We start from the raw sequence: 19431 nt of genomic DNA on the forward strand, positions 1-19431 counted from the left end.
CAAAGTACACCTTACAGGCGTTCTTGCTCGTGTATGACCCTCCAATTTCAAAATTTAGATGCCCACCGCTGAGGTTCAGGAGAAAACTCACCATAATTATCATAGTTTTCCTGTGAATCGGAAAAGGAATAAATGGCCTTCAAAAACTCCTTCATAATTTATGAACCTAACAGCCCATCAAAACACCGATAAAATGCCACGTGCATGAGCATTATTTCCTGATAAAACACTGCTCGTTAGTATTCAATATGGCATAACTTGTTTTTCTTGTATGCTAATACTGCCAGCACGTGTTCAGTTTATCGGGTCTAAAAATACTCGGTTACGCCTCGTGTTTTTGAACCCCGATAAAACCCTGCTGCTCGTTTTTTTAAACATTACAAGTCACACTAGAATGCACACCTTTACCTAGCAAGCACGTGAGGTCTTTTTTCTGGAGGATTTAAAGCGACGCCCGCGGCGTATTGTTTGATTGACCACAGAACTGATTGTTTAGGACCACAAAATTGGTTGTCATGGAATAGGACGTCAAAACTTCAATAGCGTTTTTCCTTTGACGCCACGACTTCACTTCAAAATTACGGCTATGGAGGGTAAACAAAATTTTCCTGTGAATGTCATCTTTTTTTTCTTGGACAATATTGCTAGATGAGTGGGAAAAACCGAGCGCCTGAAAAATTCAGGTGGCGCCAACAAGATTCGGACTCATGACTTCCGCGACACAGGTGCATTGCAACCAACTGGGAGCAGGCCAATCTGTTGGGCCCAGGACTCGTTGAATGAAATGAATGCGCATTTGAAGCGCGGTTTATATACGAACGAGCGAACCGAGCGACCCCCACACTGAGCTAGACAATTTAAAGGGGCAATATCACTGACGCTATTTTAGTCAAACTTCAAAACACTAAAAGACGTCTTTGCATCAACGAAGATCAAAAAATAATGCTGTAGTTTTGTTACTAATAACCATTGAAATGAACTGAAGCTGTTCTTTCTTGTTTGCAGCCAAGGATGGAGAGGATAGAAACGGATTGAAACTTGAAAAAACTGGCCAGTTTTTTTCAAGTTTGGAGACGATGTCCGTCTTCAAAAAGGCGCCAAAAATTAAACACGAATGGGTTTTATGTGGTACGTGTGAGCTTAAGCACTAATTTAGATTTTTACCTAGTTTTGACCTAGACACAACAAATTTAGCATGAAGTGCCCCTCTAAGCAATTGTAGCTTTTTTATAGTAAACGCTATATACCACTACGCGCCTCGTTGGATATTTACCTTATTACGTGGACGGCAGAAGAATCAACACGACACATACTTCGGGAACCGAGTGGCGTATTTTCGTATGTAACACGAGTGGTCATATACAGCAGCGAAGACAAGATTCCCGCCTTTTTTGATGGAATTAATACCCAGTATTTGTATTAAAGCCCGCTTTTCAATCTCTACTGTGTATATTTCTCGTCCATGCGATAAAAATAAAATTACACGTTAGCTTGAAGACATGAGTTTTATGTTCTATTGGCGAGAACAATACAGTAAAACCCTGCGTATAAAAATCTAGATTTTCCCAAGTCATCCTGAAGTGATTCTACCCCCCACCAGGGGGCAGGGCTACCCCCACCAAAAAATTCGCCGGTACACATTTATACACCTGGTGGAGAGAAGCACCGTGAGAGTAAAGCGTCTTGCCCAAGAGCACAACACAATGTACCCGGCCAGGGCCCCGAACCCGGACCACTTGAACTGGAGTCGAGCGCACTAACCATGAGGCCAACGCACCTCCCAAATGTTAAATGGTGCTTAACTTGAAATCAGGCTGTCTAGGTTGTTAAATGGGTTCTTAATTTTTGGTGCGAAAAAAAGTACTTGTATTGGTCGCCGTGGCCCTTTATATTAAATTATTCACACATTTTCATGCTAGTTACATTGAATATGGTACAGTGCAAACTGTCCTCAAGACAATAGAAAGTTGATATAGTCTTATCACGTGACGTTACGGCGGCCATGATGGTTTACCCTAACAATGGAAGGTAAAGATTTGTTTCCATATCTCAAAGTGCCCTTGGACGTGAGGTGTCTGAGGTGGCGGTAGGGAGTGAAGGGTACAATAGCTGACAGAACCCAAACCTTTACAAAAATGCTAACCTTAGGCCTAGACATTATGCTTTAGATAATGTTTAGGCCTAAGGTTAGCATTTTGTATGGGTTTGGGTTATTTCAGTTTTGTTGTTCCAGGCCCCTCACGTCCAAGGGCACTTTGAGATATGAAAACAAGTCTTTACCACAATGGAACGGCAGCCATGTTGATGTACCACGAGGACACAGACAATGTTCATACTAATCTTTGTATCCAACCTAACCTCTATTCTGGGGATACCTCCATTCAAGGGACACCCTTGGGACGATTGCAGGTTCTATTGCATACCCACTGTCATTCACCCAGGATACAATACGAACTCGCACGTGACTAGTTCCCAGGTGACTTGATGGCTCGGACGGTCAAGCAGGGGAGGCACAATCGGTTGTGGGTTCAATTCCCATTCGAGCCAAGATTTTTTTTTTCAGGTTTCCTTTGCAGATGCTAAAGTTGCATAATTCACTTCGATAATCTGGGTGTAAAACACGGAAATTCAAATATAAGACGTTTCATATTTATTCTCTGTCGACAAGTTTTCTCATAAATATGTTTCAGAAGTTATCAGATTTTGTAAGGGGCGTGTGAAAAATGACAGGCCACCCTTTTATCAATTTCTGGTGACCAATTTCTTTGGCAAAATTGACCTGCATTTGACTGGTGCGACAAATGGCTTAATAACCTCCAAATAGAAGATTTCTTAATTTTAGAGAGAAAAAGAAATCAGCCAAACCGTTTGCCTTAGGTTGGAAATAGCAGATAAAAGATACCAAAAAGACTGAACGCAAGAAAAATGACTTGTTATTTTTTTGCTTTGGCAACTTTGCTTCGATTGACTACAAAACATGATCTTGAACAGATCGAGCTATCTGAACTTAAACTAAGAAAAGATTGTTCCACAAAAGACAAAAAATGAATTCACCACATCTAAAGCCAAATAGACACTACGCCAATGAGCGGCAAGAATTATTCTGTTTGTTCACCCGTCTAAAAATCATTGAACACCTCTCATAAATTCGATACGCCGTTTAGTCTAATTTATTGCTCGCTTATTCTTCCGTAACGTAATTTGTCTTTTCTAGCTTGCAACATTTGCGAACGCCTCGAGTAAAATAAGCCTGAAACAAGCTAAGAACGGCGTGAAATAAAAAATAGAAGGAACTAAATTTATTACAGTGATATAAAGACCATGACTGGTAAAAGTTCTACAAGCGCTGTGGGAAGTAAACGAATAAACGTTCTACCTCCCTTGTTTACAAAAACCGTCTCGCGTTTGTATTCTGTTTATACTTTGAAAGTTATCCGCGTGGGTGACTCTTGTTTCTTTTATTTTTGTGGAGTCAAGGCTAAAATGCCGTAAAACAATTATTTTTCGTGGGTTTGATGAGGGCGTTTCTTTACAACTTTCAACAGAAGATTTGTCGGCGAAATAAATATCTGCACAAATGTTGTCGACTTGGGTAAAGTTTCCAACAGTGAATTTTGTCGGGAAAATCGTAATTTTACTTCAGAATTTACTCAATATGATAAAAAATGTTTTGCATTTGCAAGAGAACCAAGATGGCGTACGCTCATGTTTTGGCTTTGTCAATGAACTGAGCGCTTCATTGATCAATGACGTGAACCCCGTTATCTGATTGGCTGACAAGTGACAACTGAAACCAATGGAATTTTAATGAACCACTGGGCCATGAAGTAATGGTGATTCCTCGTGTATGAGCTCATGAGATGGCCAATAAGAAAGCCATGTTTATAAAAAAACCCACAGAGAACACGACGATGTTTTGCTTCTTGACCATGACGTCATCAGCGGAGAGACAAGCGCTTGCCCGCTGTCTAAAGACTTAAAAAACTCTAAACACCATGCGATGCGAGAAAGAAACGTATCCACTGTACGAGAAAAAAGTTGTTGGAAATGCGACGACGAAGGAGGAGTCGGAGAAAGAAGAAACAAGGAAACTCACCCGCGTTGCCTTCAATGCGTTGATGTACGTCCTCGAGCCGATCCTGCCAGATGATGGAGTCAAAGGGGACGGTAAAATCGCCAGTTTATTGTATTTGATTTGTTTAACAACAGCAGGGGTGGTGTTTAACTTGTCGAAATGGTTCCAAGACGATTCTAAAGCAGACTCTGGTGTCACTACCGATCATATCGATGGCTTTCTCATCACTTGTATCTGTCCAGCGCTTTTGTGGATTTGTTATATCTTTTGTAAACAAAGCGATCGCAAAACTGTGGACTTCATCACACCATGTCCTCATTCTCATCGCCCCCTTATGGCAGGGGCATATGTCTTCGGAGCAGGTAGTTGTGTCATGGATATACTTCACATTACGTTCTACATCGAGTGCTCATCAAACTTATCCAGCCTATTTTTCTCCATTTTCAAGGCTGTTTTCATCTTTGCGCAGATTCTATTTTTACGCAAATTCGCCACAGCCACTCTTCATAAATCACCGAGCATTCGACTAGTGCTTTTCCACATACTTGGCACGAACGTGTGTCTCTGGTTCCGTGCGCTTTTTAGTCACTCAAAAAGCATCTTCAGCGCGCGAAAGACCCTCGAAGACTTAAGCACGCGAGAGGAGAACGCGTGCTTCGCGAATCACTATTCCATGCAAAAAATCTGGGAAGTGTCAGAACCGTATTTGTATCCTTTTACAATGGAATACTCGTTGATCGCCGGTGGCATATTGTACACTATGTGGAGCGAGATGCGGGATCTTGATCCCGAGCCGCAAGACATTTATATTTACGACGAGCTGTCGGATTTCAACACGACGTCCGATAATCTTAGCGAACGATTAGAAAAATTCGAACACGATCACGGTTACGGGACGTGCGAAGCGGCGACGCCGTCTCGGGATTCGGTCTCCACTGGAAGATTTTCAAGCCGTTTTTCGCTGAACCGCGCGATGTCAAACTCATCAATCTGTCAATCGTGTGTTGAGAATCAGGACTCGCTTCGTTTACACGCGATTCCAAGCTCGGATCCAGGCCTTTTGATCGGTCTTCTTTTCTCGATCGTTTTGCTGCTCGCAGTTGGCTTGCTATGGGTCGACCACGATTCACTGACCGCGTTAAAATTTTATTATCTTTATCAAATCGTGCTACTCGTCTTTATGTGCATCGCCTGTTGGGTTGTATTACGGTGTTTAATGAATCAAAAATTTTCGTGGTATCCTTTTGGCGCTGATGATACGCTCTTAATAGTGTCATTTACCGGAATGTTCCTCTACGCAGGCTTGTGCCTTACAGCCGCCATCGCTGAAATCAGAAATCATCGCTACGCTTCAGACTTTTCGCTGGCGAAGTCAACACTCATTCTCTCTCAAGCCATGCTTCAGGCAACAGCCCTCATTAAAGCCCTTCGCTTTCGACCGTTGAAGGAACTGGGCGCCAATATCATCAGGCAAGGAACGCTGTTTTTGCTCACCACCAATGTGGCACTGTGGGCTCAAGATTCGTTTTTTGAGATGCGGAACTTCGTGACAACGCCAGTTCAGACTGTGTTTTACGGTGAGACGTCTTGGAGAGCGATAACAACCTTTGCTTATCCGCTGTGTATTTTCTTTCGATTTCATTCTGCTGCCTGTCTATTCGAGGTTTGGTCTTGTTTTAGAGTAAATAACTTAAGCTAAGACATAGAGCGGAATTCTTTCAACTGTCAATTAAGTGTCAAACCAAATTAACTTTGTCCAATCACAACAGACGTGGACATTCAAACGGGCAAATCACAGCGCAAAGTGAAAACAGGCAGCCGGCGCTATGCGCGAGAAAGCCTCTGATAGGATGAGAACACGGCAAGGGATTTTAAGCCAATCACAAACTGAAATAAGGCAAAATAAACTTATTCACGAACTTGCTCTTGAGAGATGAAAAACGTTAAAAAATGCTTCACAAACTCAAAGTCAATTGGCCGAAAAACGGAAACACTGTTTGGCAAATAGGAGGAAGAAAAGCAACCATAAACCGAGGTTGAAGCAGAACTCCTATTCAATGACGAAGAATTCGGTCAATTAGAATCCCAACCGTCATTGCATGTGCAAACAGCTTTAGCTGGTATTAATGCCGCAGATTTTGAAAGGGCCATGAATGAAAACGTCCAAACCCTTTATACCGATTGTCATGTCAACAAGATCAAATTAACGCCTCGCTTAAGAACACAGCTGCAGCAAAATCCCCAATTTAAACGACTGGCTGTTTGGATGCCACCTTAGTTGTGATTGGTTGAAGGTATCTGTCCGCGTAAAAAACCAAAATGATTGGTTAGTTTACGCGGGAACATCACAGCAGCAAAGAAATTCAACTTACCTGATTGGCTGTTTAGATGTCATCTTGATTCTGATTGGCTAATTGCAGCTGTATGAATTCTACGCATCATCGTTTTGTAAAAGCAAAAAAACGGCTGTTATTAAGAATGTTCGCTCATTAATATTTAACAAAAAATTACTTCCACTGAAAGGGAAAAATGTCAGGGATGGGCAAGATTTTTTAAGGAGCCCTAATGAAATTGTCTCGCATCGTTTAACGGCGCACTAAAATATTTTTCTTGAAATTCAATAAGCATTGAAATTTTCTCTTAGACAACTGGCATGATCTCAAGGAAATCCTTCTTTTATTCTTTAGAACCTAGAGGGCACGTTTACTCTTTGCCCGAGTTCACTTTTTTAATATCAAAATCAGACCCTCGACGAATAGCCTTGCCTGTCCTTAAAAGTTTGTTTTTGAAACAAAAATAGAGTTCAATTTTAATATAGTTGTTTTGAGTAACTCCATAGTTTTTAGAAACTATAAGATGATAACTTTTTTAGCATAGCTAAGGTTTTATGTCTTCAAGTATATCTATTCCACTTTGGTTTTATGGACTGTAAATATTCAAAATAGGCCATTTTACAGTTGTTTGCTAAGTGACCTTGCCTATGTATGGCTGCGAGGCTGCTAGTGACCTTGTATTGATACAGAGCTCACTGCTTTTATCATGTAAATTATGCTGTTGTAATTATAGTTAGTCTACATTAACGTTAGAATAGCACAAAGGTTTGTATCAAAACAGGGTCCCCGGCAGCCTCGCTTCCATTCTTAGGCCAGGTAACTTAGCTACAACTGTAAAATGGTCTATTCTTAACTAAATGAGGAGAATTTTTTTCGCATATCAATTCGTGATGGACGTCAGCCAAATTGGCAATTTTATAGAAAAACAAATTAGTACATTTTTGGTCAATGGCGACGTTTGCACTGTATAAGAAAGTTTATAACATATTTACACTTAACTGTAATTGCTTAACAACTCGCATGGTAACATTACTTTACTTAACTAACCAACCTTAATTTTAGGTAAACACCTGTCGTCAGACAGTTTTACATTGTTTTAATGACGAATAATTTGATCCAATAACGTACAAACTAAAAGACGCGAGCTTTCGGCTAATTTTTCCAAAATTCCTTTATTTTCTAAGGCTCTGAAGCGAACTACTCTACTCAGATTAAGTTATGTATTTTATTTTTAAAAAAACCTCGTTTTCCTTTTTGGTAAGAAATGGAACATGGCAGTTGAATTTCAAATTTCAAACTGAAGCGTTTTCTGTGAAAAAAAAAAAAAAAACATTTTTTAACGACGTACCGAATGCGACCCGAATGCGAGGAGGAAGCGGGAATTTCCCCAATTTTAAAGGAAGAAGTTAGACGTGCTTTAGTTAGTGATATGTTTCTTATGACATTGACTGATCCACTGAACTGATCACACAGACTGAGGCCTTTTGTAACGAGGAAATAACTGACTGTAAAAATCCACTAAATTGTGACTTAGGGACTGATTGACTGATAACAGCCTTTATTGACCGTGCTAATGTCTGACTGACTGCTGAATAACTGGGGAAGGGATATCAACTTACTGACTGGCTGTTTGTTAGTTACTTGCTGTTTCACTGACTTGTTTAACGACTGACGGAGAGACCGACCGACTGACGATCTTCGGCAGCGATTTTTGTCAGTAGGTCACTGGCTAGCAGACTCATTAATGGACAGTAACATAACGAAAGGACGATTAAACTGACTAAAGTTCATCTTTAACTGACAAATTAGAGAGTCAAACCAGCTAATGATGCTCAAGCCCGCTGCTCGGTGGTTATGCATCTAACTGACTGCCTTAAAGAACCTTACTCACTCAATTTACATTGCGCGCCTTTGTTGTTGTTGTTATCCGGGAATTTGGAGCGTCTACTTCCATATATGGGCAAGTATCGTTGAGTTATTTTTGCACTCGAGAGAAAAATTAGAACAGTTTTTGTCAGGGACATAAAAAAAACACTTCGAAGATCTTCGAGGAGGACTACCCTGTGAAATTAAATGGATTTCGATCACAAAAACAGCAGAATACCTTCACTTCGAGTGCTGTTCTATGAAGCGTTGGAGCTATGCCTGCAATGAATTCAATGAACATAGCTTATTTTCCAATGGAAAACAGAATTATATAGCCCATTTGATGTCCAATGGAAACAGATTACTTTACAGATTTATAGAATTCAGAGTTTCGGGGGCCCCGAAATGGCGACTGAAGTAATGCGGGCGCGCAATGTAAGGTGGGTAAGTAAGGTTCTTTAAAGACTGACTGATTGATTGACTGACTGACCAAATGAGAAACTGTCCCACCATCTGCTAAAATGACTACAATAGCTGAACGTTGACTGTTTGACCGGAAAACTGACTGAGTAGCTCACTGCCCGATTAATTGAATGGTTAACTGACTGAATGAATGACTGACTGACTGATTGACTTACTGACTGACTGACTAAATAATGATAACTTAAGACTGACTGGTAAACTGACAGACAGACTGACTATCTCCATACTTACCTGACTGACAGGATAAAACAAACTAACTGACTGAATGACTGACAGACAATCTTCCTACCTACCTGACTGACTGACACTCTTCCTTCCAACCTTATTGACTGATCGACTAATTGATTGACTAACTTACTGACCGACTGTTTGACCGGAAAATTATTTCCACCTTACTGACTGAAGGAATGACGACTGACCTAACCGACTGACTGATTGACTGACTAACGTACTGACCGAATGATTGATTGACTAACTTACTGACTGACTGACCGACAATCTTCCTTCCTACCTGACTGACTGGCTGATCGACTAATTGATTGACTAACTTACTGACTGACTGACCGACAATCTTCCTTCCTACCTGACTGACTGGCTGATCGACTAATTGATTGACTAACTTGCTCACTCAGTAACTACCTTACTGACCTAACCGACTGACTGACTGACTGATTGACTGACTGACTGACTGATTGACTAACTTACTGACTGACTGACTGACTGACTGACTGACAGACTAACTCAGTGACTGACTGCCCGACAATCTTCCTACATACCTTCCTAACTTACCGACTAACCTAACCGGCTGTGACTGGCTGACTGACTGACTGACAAACCGCCTAATTGACTAATTAACTGACTGACAAACTAACTGACTGACTGACTGACCGACCGATGTTTCACTGTTTGATTATATGCCAAACTGACTAGGTGAGCGACTCTTTGATTAAGAAACTAACTGACTCTGTCCGGCTTAATGACTGACTGCCTAGATGACTTAGTAATGATATTGATACCTGACTGACTGACTGACTGACTGACTGACCGACCGACCAAATGAATGAATGAATGATCAACTGAGACTGAAATGACGACTGACTGACTGACTGACCGACCGACCAAATGAATGAATGAATGATCAACTGAGACTGAAATGACGACTGACTGACTGAATGAACGACCGACCAAATGAATGAATGAATGATCAACTGAGACTGAAATGACGACTGACTGACTGACTGAACGACCGCCTAAGACCAACTGACTGAGACCGAATGACTGACTGACTGATTGATTGGCCGACTGATTCACTGACTAAATGTCTAACTGACTGAAAAATCCAAAATACAAACTGGAACACAGCTAACTGACAAATGGATTAGCTTATCTCAAGATGACTGATAAGTGGACGAACTAATTACTAGACCAGCCTAAGTAATCGAGTACAGACCATTCAAAGCTGACGACTTTTTAGGGTAAGGGACTTAGGAGAGAACCAATTTGATAGACTGATTTGTAATCTGACAGACCGACTCTACCTGGCTGTGCCACAATGACTGTCTGTATGACTGCCTGACTGAATGACTGGCAATTTGCCAGACTGACTGACTGACTGACTGACAACCACATAAACAACTAAGTCGATGGCCTAACATGCTAATGAGCAACTAATGGAAACGTCATCTTAATACTAAAACTGTTACGTCTGGTTGGCTGAATAATGAACTGTCTTCTCACTGGACCAGAATAAGTAATAAAGTACCAACAGCTTGAAGATGATAACTCGTTTAAATAAGGGATTTATAAAGCTATGAACTTACTTGAAATTAGTTTGACTTGCTTTCTGACTGAATGAATGACTGCCTAACTGAGTGCCGGACTGACTTACTGACTGACGGACTACATGACTGATTGACTGTGTGACCATCTGTCTGACTGACTCTCTCTGACTAACCGGCTGATGAACAGACTTGCAGACTAACTGCGTGACTACATACCTCACTGACTTAATATCAGGCTAATAATAATTATGACTTGCGATGACTTAACTGAAGTGAAATAGCAAATACTAACCAACTGACAGGCTACACTTTTGGAGTTGGTGGCTGATTAAGCCAATGACTGATTACATGACCACCTATCTTACAGACACAAAACGTTTAAAATGAACCAAGACATTATTGACCAAGACAACTGACAATAGCTTGACTGAAAGGCTGAAGAAATGACTCTAAACTCAGCAAATGACTGACTGACCAGAAGTGTGGGTCAATGATTCAATCTCCTCGTTTTCCATTTAATGGTTGAATGACTCACTCAAGGACTGTTAGACTGATAGACGAATAGACTGGCTGGTTAACTAAATGACTGACCAACAAACAGATCGATAGAGACTGACTGACTGACTGATCAACCGAATGACTCGCTGAATGAGTGTCTATCCAACTGATCGACTGAGTGACTGTCTGACAAATTTACTGACTGGAGTAATGACTAGTTTATCAAACAGGTTATCTAAACTTTTTCTCTAGCTATTCCTTTAACACTCTTTATCACAAGTTTAATTAGGAATGACTGATTGACTGATCGACTTACTAGCTGACAAACTGACTATCTAACTCACTGATTGACGATCACTGACTGACCAGGCAAATGAAAGACTGACCATATGTTTTCTGACAGATTCATCGATTACGTAACACGTGGATCAAGTTGTTGATTGATCAATCAACTGGCTGACAGATCACTGCATGACCACCAAAACGACTAACTGACTGACAGACTGATTAACCAATCAAACTGTGTACTAACTGTGTTCATCTGCTAGCTTGTTCACTTTACTGATTTAGACTAAAATAGTGAGAATTCCAAACTGACTGACTAACTCGCTGACAAAGTAGCAACAACACTGAGAGTGATTGACTAACTGGCAGTGACTGACATTACGGGCAAATGAATGAACTTACAGAATGCCAAAGACTACCCAACAAGCCATCAAACTAAAACATGACACACAAATGTCCTTACGTTATGAAATTGAGACAAAGTTCTTTTAAAAAGACTGGCATCCTTTTACAGTGCAACGTGACTTACTGTGGCCACCTAACAAACTTTCATATTTGACAACTACGTGTAAATATGTCAACTCAACAACTCATGCAACGGTGTTCAACTTCCATCCCTGCGAACTTTGCAAGGAGGTGTGACTATCAATCAAATTCACACACCCTGATTGGTGAATAATTTGTAGAAAACCTGTTATGTGGCCACGGTAAGGTGTGTCGCACTGTAAAATTCACAACAAAGTAAGTATTTATTGTAAATCTATTTCTTCACTAAGTATTTGGCTTGGTTGCTATATAAAAAAATTACTGCCTTCATTTTGGCTATCTTATAGGGGAATCTCTGTTAGCATTTTTTTTTGCCTCATTCACACAAGACTATTGTTTTCTAGAACGTGATATACATGATAATCATCTCTGAGCAAATATTGTTGCTTTGAATTTTCGAAATTTTGCAAAAAATGTATGGGATCATTAGCGCAAAGCCTTTTGCCATGGAAGAATTTATCACTTTTTGATGACTACTAACCTGCTTGATTTCAAAGCTAAAAGGCTGGAAATTGGAGATTTAATGACAAGTTCTTTTACCGGCACCTTTTGAAGTCAATTCATAAATAGCATGATGCTTTTTGTGAGCAAACTCGTATGTTAATGAAACAAAGATTTCATGATCGGTCCTGCTTAACATTGTTAGTGGCAAACAGACTTTCTTAGCCGATTAGATTACTAAACAGACTTACTCTACATGTTAACTGACAAATTAACTGACAGCCTGACTGGATCATGGACATAATTACCAGCTGTCTCACTGCATAACTGACCTGGTCAGCTAATTGGCCACCAAGTCAGTAAGGAGCAGGTTTAATGACTGACCAACAGAACGAATACCTTAAATATGGATAGACTGATGGACTGATTGATTGACTGACTGATCACTGACCAATCAAGTAACTGATCAATTGGCAAATAGACTGATTGATGGAGTGACTAACTGACCACACCTGACTTTCTGACTGGCTAAGTGAACATGACTGACTGGCTGACAATCTGACTGAATGCCTGATTGATTAACTAGTGGACTACCTGACTGAATCACCAGCAACTGAAAAATCAAAGACTGACTGGCTAACTGACAGACATTTTTCCTCCTTACTGGTACCTCACTCACAGGATAAGGCAGACTGACTGACAACCTTCCTACTTATCTGACTGACAGGATAAAACAGACTGACTGATTGATTGATTGATTGATTGATTGACTGATGGACAATGTTGCTACCTGACTGACTGACTGACTGACTGACTGACTGACTGACTGACTGGCTAACTGACTGAGTGACTCACAATCTTCCTACCTACTGACTGACAGGCTAACTGACTGACTGAGCGACAATCTTCCTACCTACCTGGCGGACTGGCTGACTGACTGTCTGGCTAACTGACCGAATGACTGAGAATCTTCCTACTTACCTGACTGACAGGCTAACTAACTGACTGACTGACTGACCGACCTTCCTGACCAACTAGTAATAGTAATAGTGATAGTATTTTTTATTGCGCTTTACTCTCCAAAGCGAGGTATTGGTTTAGTTACAATAAAGGTTTGAACATTAACTAATAAAAATACAAACTAACATTTACCACATCCATATACAATTAATTAGAAAATTCATAGCCCTTATTACATTTGTGACTGACTAACTGACTGACTGACTGACTGACTAACTTACTGACTGACTGTCTGGCTAACTGACCGAGTGAATGACTTGTGAATCTTCCTACCTACCTGACTGACAGACTAATTGACTGACTATCTTCCTACCTATCTGACTGACAGGCTAATTGACTGACTGATCAATTGACAATCTTCCTACCTACCTGACTGACTGACTGACTATCTGGCTAACTGACTAAGTGACTGACAATCTTCTTACCTACCTGACTGACAGGCTAACTGACTGATTGACAACCTTCCTACTTACCTGACTGACAGGATAAAACAGACTGACTGACAATGTTCTTCCCTACCTGACTGATTGACTGACTGGCTAACTGACCGAGTAACTGACAATCTTCTTACCTACCTGACTGACAGGCTAACTGACTGACTGACAATCTTCCTACCTGCCTGACTGACAGGCGAACTGACTGACTGACAATCTTCCTACTTACCTGACAGGTTAACTGACTGACTGTCGGACTAACTGACCGAATGACTGACAATCTTCCTACCTACCTGACTGACTGAGTGACTGACAATCTTCTTACCTACCTAACTGACAGGCCAACTGACTGACTGACAATCTTCCTACCTGCCTGACTGACAGGCTAACTTACTGACTGACAATCGTCCTGCTTACCTCACAGGTTAACTGACTGACTCTTTGACTAACTGACCGAATGACTGACAATCTTCGTACCCACCTGAATGACAGGCTAAATGAGTGACTGACTGACAATCTTCCTACCTACCTGACTGACATGCTAACTGACTGACTGACTGACTGACTGACTGACAATCGTCCTACCTACCAGACTCACAGGCTTACTGACTGACACTCTTCCTACCTTCCAGACTGACAGGCTAACTTACTGACTGACAATCTCTCTACCTACCTGACTGACTGACTGACTGTCTATCTGGCTACCTGGCCGAGTGACTGACAATCTCCCTACCCAATGACTGACTGACTGGCTGGATGACTGACCATCATGACTGGCTGGATGCCTGGCTGACTGAGCAAACGCATGGTGACTAAAGTGCAATGACTGTGAGCTAATGTACAATGACTGACTGAGATAACAGACTGACTGACTCTCTGGCCGAGTCACTAACTGAATAATGGACTGACCATCTGGTTGTCAGACGGTGACTGATTGGCAGACTTACTTGCTATCTTACGAAGGCTTATTGACGGAATGTTAGAAAGCCACTTTAATACAAACCTCAAAGTGAACACATATGCAATGACAAGACATGAAATTAAAGAACATAAACATGAAGATAATTATGTAACACATGGACCCAAAGTTTTCCAACAAAACTGCAACACTGTTGTCACATTACCTAGATGCACAACCATGTGGCCAGCTATAAACTGATGGATGGATAGCACGACTATCTCACTAACTCACTATTTCACTGAGTAACGCAATATTATTAATAACTAGATAATAATTATCTAGTTAGTTAATTGACACACAAAAAGAAAGACAGACTGATTCCTTAAAATGACCTGACTTCGCTATGGTCATACAAAAAGTGTGAGGTTAAATCACTATTCAAGGAACAATAGCTATGCATCCTTCATTCCATTGGGAACTGATAGTTAATTGACCATTACTTGTATGATCATGCCCTAACTGACTGAGTGTCTGACTAGCTGGCTGAACTGACAAATAAACATACTTAATGCACAAATTTTTGACTCAACTGCTTGAGTGACAAACTGACCGGCTGACCGACTGCCTGACTTAATGACTGACTGTCTAACTGGACTGACTGACTTTGGTCACTAACTGTCTTACTGAATACATGACCTATTGACAACTGAGTAACTGAGTGGTTTATGCAATGAAGTGATTGACTAACAAAATGACTGCTCAGTTTTTAGACTGAATTGACTGTTGACTGACTTTTTCACTGAATACCTGACTAACTGATGGATTGGCTGGCTCTATGATTGTCTGACTGACTGCTAACTGCCTGTCTGACCAACTGTATGACTGCGTGGTTTACCACAGAAATGATACACTAACAAGCATACTGATTGCCCAATGGACTAACTCTAATTCCCCTCGATTAACAAACCAACTAGCCCACAGGCTGTCTCAGTTAGTGATTCAGACTCATATATAGCACAAAATATAACTGTTTCCTCCACTTGTTTGGAGAGAAGAATCTGAAAGCACAAGCCCTTAATAATTTAATGCCCTCTAGTGAATGTCAAAGTCAAATGTAAATAAGTTTATGAAAAGTCACAGGACGTGGTCACATCAGAGGCTAAATATATGAAGACTTTAAAAACGTCAAGCAAATAAAGCAAAAATGCAAATTTTAAAGGCTCCTTTCCCAGAAAGAAACAAAGTTGCTGGAAACCAAATAACACTCAACTTCTAAAAATGGCTTTCTGAAAGTCCATTGTGTGAAATGCAATTATTAGCCTGTGGCTGAATCAAGGTTCAATCGCTTTGATTATGATAACTTTCGGAATCATCCTTCTGAATGATCATGAGTTGTGAACTCTTACCTAAACACTAACCATATTTTTAGGCCTGAGGTAAGCAAGGGTTTAACAGCATTAGAGTTACATAGAAAAGATATCGTAATATTGTTGACGTAGCTCATTGTCATTAATGTGCCAACCAGAGCCTCATTGGCTGTCGAAACAAAAGGTCTTTTGTTCCTGTGGTTGGCAAATTTGAATAACAAAAGCAATGTTTGTAAGCTGGTATCTTCCCTATTAGTTAAACAATGAGGTGGAATGTGTGACATATGACCTGACCTCTGACTTACCTAAAATACTGACACCGACGTGACAACAGCTTGTCACTCGCTTGCCAAAGTTTCTCTGCGTGAGAGCAAGTCGAAAGCTCGTGTCTTTGTTGGCTCTGCCAAATATAAGAACATGCTATCAGTTTAACCGACTGTGGCAGGCAAATGTTGTATTCATTTCGCCGAAGAGGAAATGAGCAGAACAGTACCTGGAAAAATGCGTCAAAATATTCCTGATTCAATCCTCAAAAATAAATAAGGTAGGCTTAATCCATCTTCGAACGCCAGCGTGTTTTTTCTTTCTGAATTCTCCTTGAATTTTGTATAATTTTTAATTGTTCACTTTTATGACTCACCGGAATGTGTGATATGTAATATGATGATTCAAGCGCAGGTCGGCTGCGCAGAACTCCGCTGTAAACTGCTTATTTAATCATCCGATTTTAACTACAGCGCCGCTCAGTCCACGTCCAGAATCACAAGCTGTTCCCCAAGGGGACGAAAACAACCTAATCTTGTTTTAAATGGTCACTTTTTTGCGATCCTAGCGATAATTCAGTGTGCTTACGACACCTAAGCGACGAAGTATGACTGATTTTACTATCTGACAGTCTTCTGAAGAAATTGTAGAACTGCTCGGGGATAACGACTTGCAGGGTAGGTTTCTTGACAGGGTGTCGGCTGAAAAGGAAAGGAACTATATTTTAGTGTCTAGTCGTTCTAGCACTGGAGCTGAAATTACCAGTTAACTGACTCACTGAATCACTGAATGACGATCTCACTTGTGAACGGCTGACCGGAGTGCGCGAAAATGCGCAAATGAACGTAAACCAACCTCGTTCCCAGGGTCCCTCTTCTTTGTAGAGAAGAGAGAGCCTGGGAACTTGCCTCCTTTGTTGAGAAGAGAGACTCAGGAAGTTATCAGGGCTAGCTAGGGCTGGAGGACACTTTTATATGTGGCACAGTGACAAGTACACTAACCTCGGACTCGACTGTGACCTGTGTGTTTTAGACCCGCCAGGCTAAACAACGTAGTTCTGGACAGTTAATCTTTAAAGTACAAAGTATTATAATGGCTAAGAAAGGGCAACATTCATACTGTAGACAAGGGCGAAAGACATTAAATCTATCCAATCTAATTAAGCTTATAGTTAATTAGATCAATTCATTCCGCTCCATCTTGTTGAAATCCATAATTCGCTTTTTCGCAAATCCCATAATACAGTTCTTTTCTTTGGGGGGGGGGGGTGGGTTGGGGGTTATTTGCATCAAAACAATGGATATCCAGTTCACTGAAACATGATACATTGCCAAGAGTAAATATCTTATATTGCTTTTATGTAAAGAACCCCCCAAACGTATTGCATTATGGGATTAGGAAAATAGTCAATGGTGTACTTTGTCTATTAATCAAATGGTACAATGTAATTGTATTCCACTAGACTCAAAAGATTTAAAAATCAAAACTGTTTTCTCATTAGAAGTTTGAAGACACTGATTTAAATGGTGATTATTCTCTGTAAATATGCAATTTATAAAGAAAAATGCGCTTTGTAACGAAATAAAGCGAGAACAGAACGGAACAACTTTAAGACGTCTCGGCAAGTGCATTTTTGCAGAATGGTTGTTTTGACTGTGCGTCACCCCATAAAGTGGGATGACATGAACAATAGATCCTTCATCAGCTCGTTTCATTCGTCATTAAGGATATGAGAAAGGTTTGGATTTGAGCATTGCGTTTCAGCTTCGATGTGACTCTTGAAGATGGGTGATTGCAAGTAACCTTTAGCCGATTCGTTTTCAGTGCAATGTAAAACAATTGGTGCACTTCCAGATGCAGAGTTCTGAAAGTAATTGACCCAAAGCGTTTCAAATAAGCATGAAAGGAAGCGGCTTATGTCCCAGCTATGTTAGTGATTCACTGTACGACTTATTTGCAACGACAAGGCTGGGGCAGGAGCCATTGATGGGCTCCTGGCTGGGGTTATTTCAAATCATGGTTATCCCTGAAACTGTTAAGGTTTGTCAACCGCGTCCCCAGGGCGCTTTTCCCTAAGCCAAGAAAAAGCGCCCTAGGGACGAGGTTGAAGGTTTGTCGTAGCTTGAGAAGCAGAGTTTGGGGGACACTTTTGTGATATTTATCAATAGGGATTTCAAGAAACAACGAATTAAGGCAACGGCAACAGCAACGTCACAAAACAACAATATCATTGGTTAAAAGAGGAATCGTGCTGCACGTGCGGCACGCACTCTGGTACATTTCTTTGCCCTTCTGTGCAAAAGGAAGACTACGGGAACGGCAACGCCAGAAAGCAATGATATTATTGGCTGAAAAAAGAAACATAATCGAGCTGCATGTGGGGCACGCATTTTTGTACATTCCCTTAATTCCCGTTCTTTGCAAAATAATATTGTGAAATCAGTAACCAATTAAGTAACGTGAGCATACATCAGTGAAACTAACAGAACATCAAGAAAGCAATGTGCATACTCATCGCAACTTACCCTTTGTCAACGGGCAGAGCGATATCACCCGGGTCAAGCCGAGGCATAATCTCGTACCCAGATCTCATTCTGTCTCTATGACCGTGGGAGATCTGGATACGAGATTAGCCGCGGCACCCATGGACAGCTGTGATGACGTAATAGCCCGGCTGACTTTTGGCTGTATTCTCATTTCTTTGCGGATTTGCCTTCTGTCCGCACGTATCCGGCGAATCGGGCGTGCGAATCCGCAACCTATTGAATCCGCTCAGCCTCTCCAGAGTGGAAAGTTTCGAACACGCAAAGAATTTGGAATCGTGTCGACGATCGAATATTCGATGACGTCACAAACTCAGATGCAGTGCTTACCTCATGAAAATTGATATCGCTTCTCTTAATACTAAATCACCCTGAAACGATTATAACTAATCAACATCACGGGCGGGCATCTCGTTTAATGACCAGGATACAGCGAGCGCTTACATCATCACCATAAAGAAAATACAGCAGTGAAAAAACTAAAGTTGCCGATTCAAAAATATGCGGATACGCGTAGCTGATTGCTCTTCAAAATTCAACTACTTTCGCCTAATTTGTGACAAAAAAGCTTGGTTTGTAAGCATGCCATTCGAC

General features: G+C 40.9%; 2 protein-coding genes across 8 annotated transcripts in view; one reads left to right on the top strand and one right to left on the bottom strand.

The window, feature by feature from the left end:
* LOC138023625 (steroid 17-alpha-hydroxylase/17,20 lyase-like) overlaps positions 1–17887 on the bottom strand; it is a 44387-nt gene extending 26500 nt beyond the window's left edge. For 2 of the 5 annotated variants that reach the window (XM_068870660.1, XM_068870656.1), the window contains exons 1-3: positions 16671–17887; positions 16336–16430; positions 6448–6506 (exon numbers count right to left, since the gene is read on the bottom strand). The gene's annotated coding sequence lies outside the window, so the exon portion shown is untranslated. Of the gene's footprint in view, positions 1–6447; positions 8459–16335; positions 16431–16670 lie in introns of those variants that run through there. The other 3 variants (XM_068870657.1, XM_068870658.1, XM_068870659.1) reach the window with 3 other exon arrangements.
* Positions 3897–15233, top strand: LOC138023623 (proton channel OtopLc-like). 3 transcript variants are annotated; one of them, XM_068870653.1, is made up of 2 exons: positions 3897–5738; positions 14395–15233. In XM_068870653.1, exons 1-2 carry the CDS (start codon positions 3996–3998, stop codon positions 14413–14415), a joined length of 1764 nt encoding a protein of 587 aa, XP_068726754.1. In that variant the 5' UTR covers positions 3897–3995; the 3' UTR covers positions 14416–15233. The 3 variants fall into 3 exon arrangements, with proteins under 3 accessions (XP_068726754.1, XP_068726756.1, XP_068726755.1); XM_068870655.1 differs by having other exon boundaries at positions 3897–5652; XM_068870654.1 differs by having other exon boundaries at positions 3913–5738; positions 14187–15233.
* Positions 17888–19431: the final 1544 nt, after the last annotated feature.

Source organism: Montipora capricornis, chromosome 11 (genome assembly GCF_036669925.1).
Source record: "Montipora capricornis isolate CH-2021 chromosome 11, ASM3666992v2, whole genome shotgun sequence".
NCBI lineage: Eukaryota > Metazoa > Cnidaria > Anthozoa > Scleractinia > Acroporidae > Montipora > Montipora capricornis.

Excerpts from the sequence above, each read along its gene's own strand:
- LOC138023623 (XM_068870653.1), top strand. The coding sequence starts at position 3,996 with ATGCGATGCGAGAAAGAAACGTATCCACTGTACGAGAAAAAAGTTGTT. Across the intron at positions 5,739-14,394 it reads CTGCTGCCTGTCTATTCGAG|ACTGACAGGCTAACTTACTG; the intron begins GTTTGGTCTTGT and ends CCTACCTTCCAG.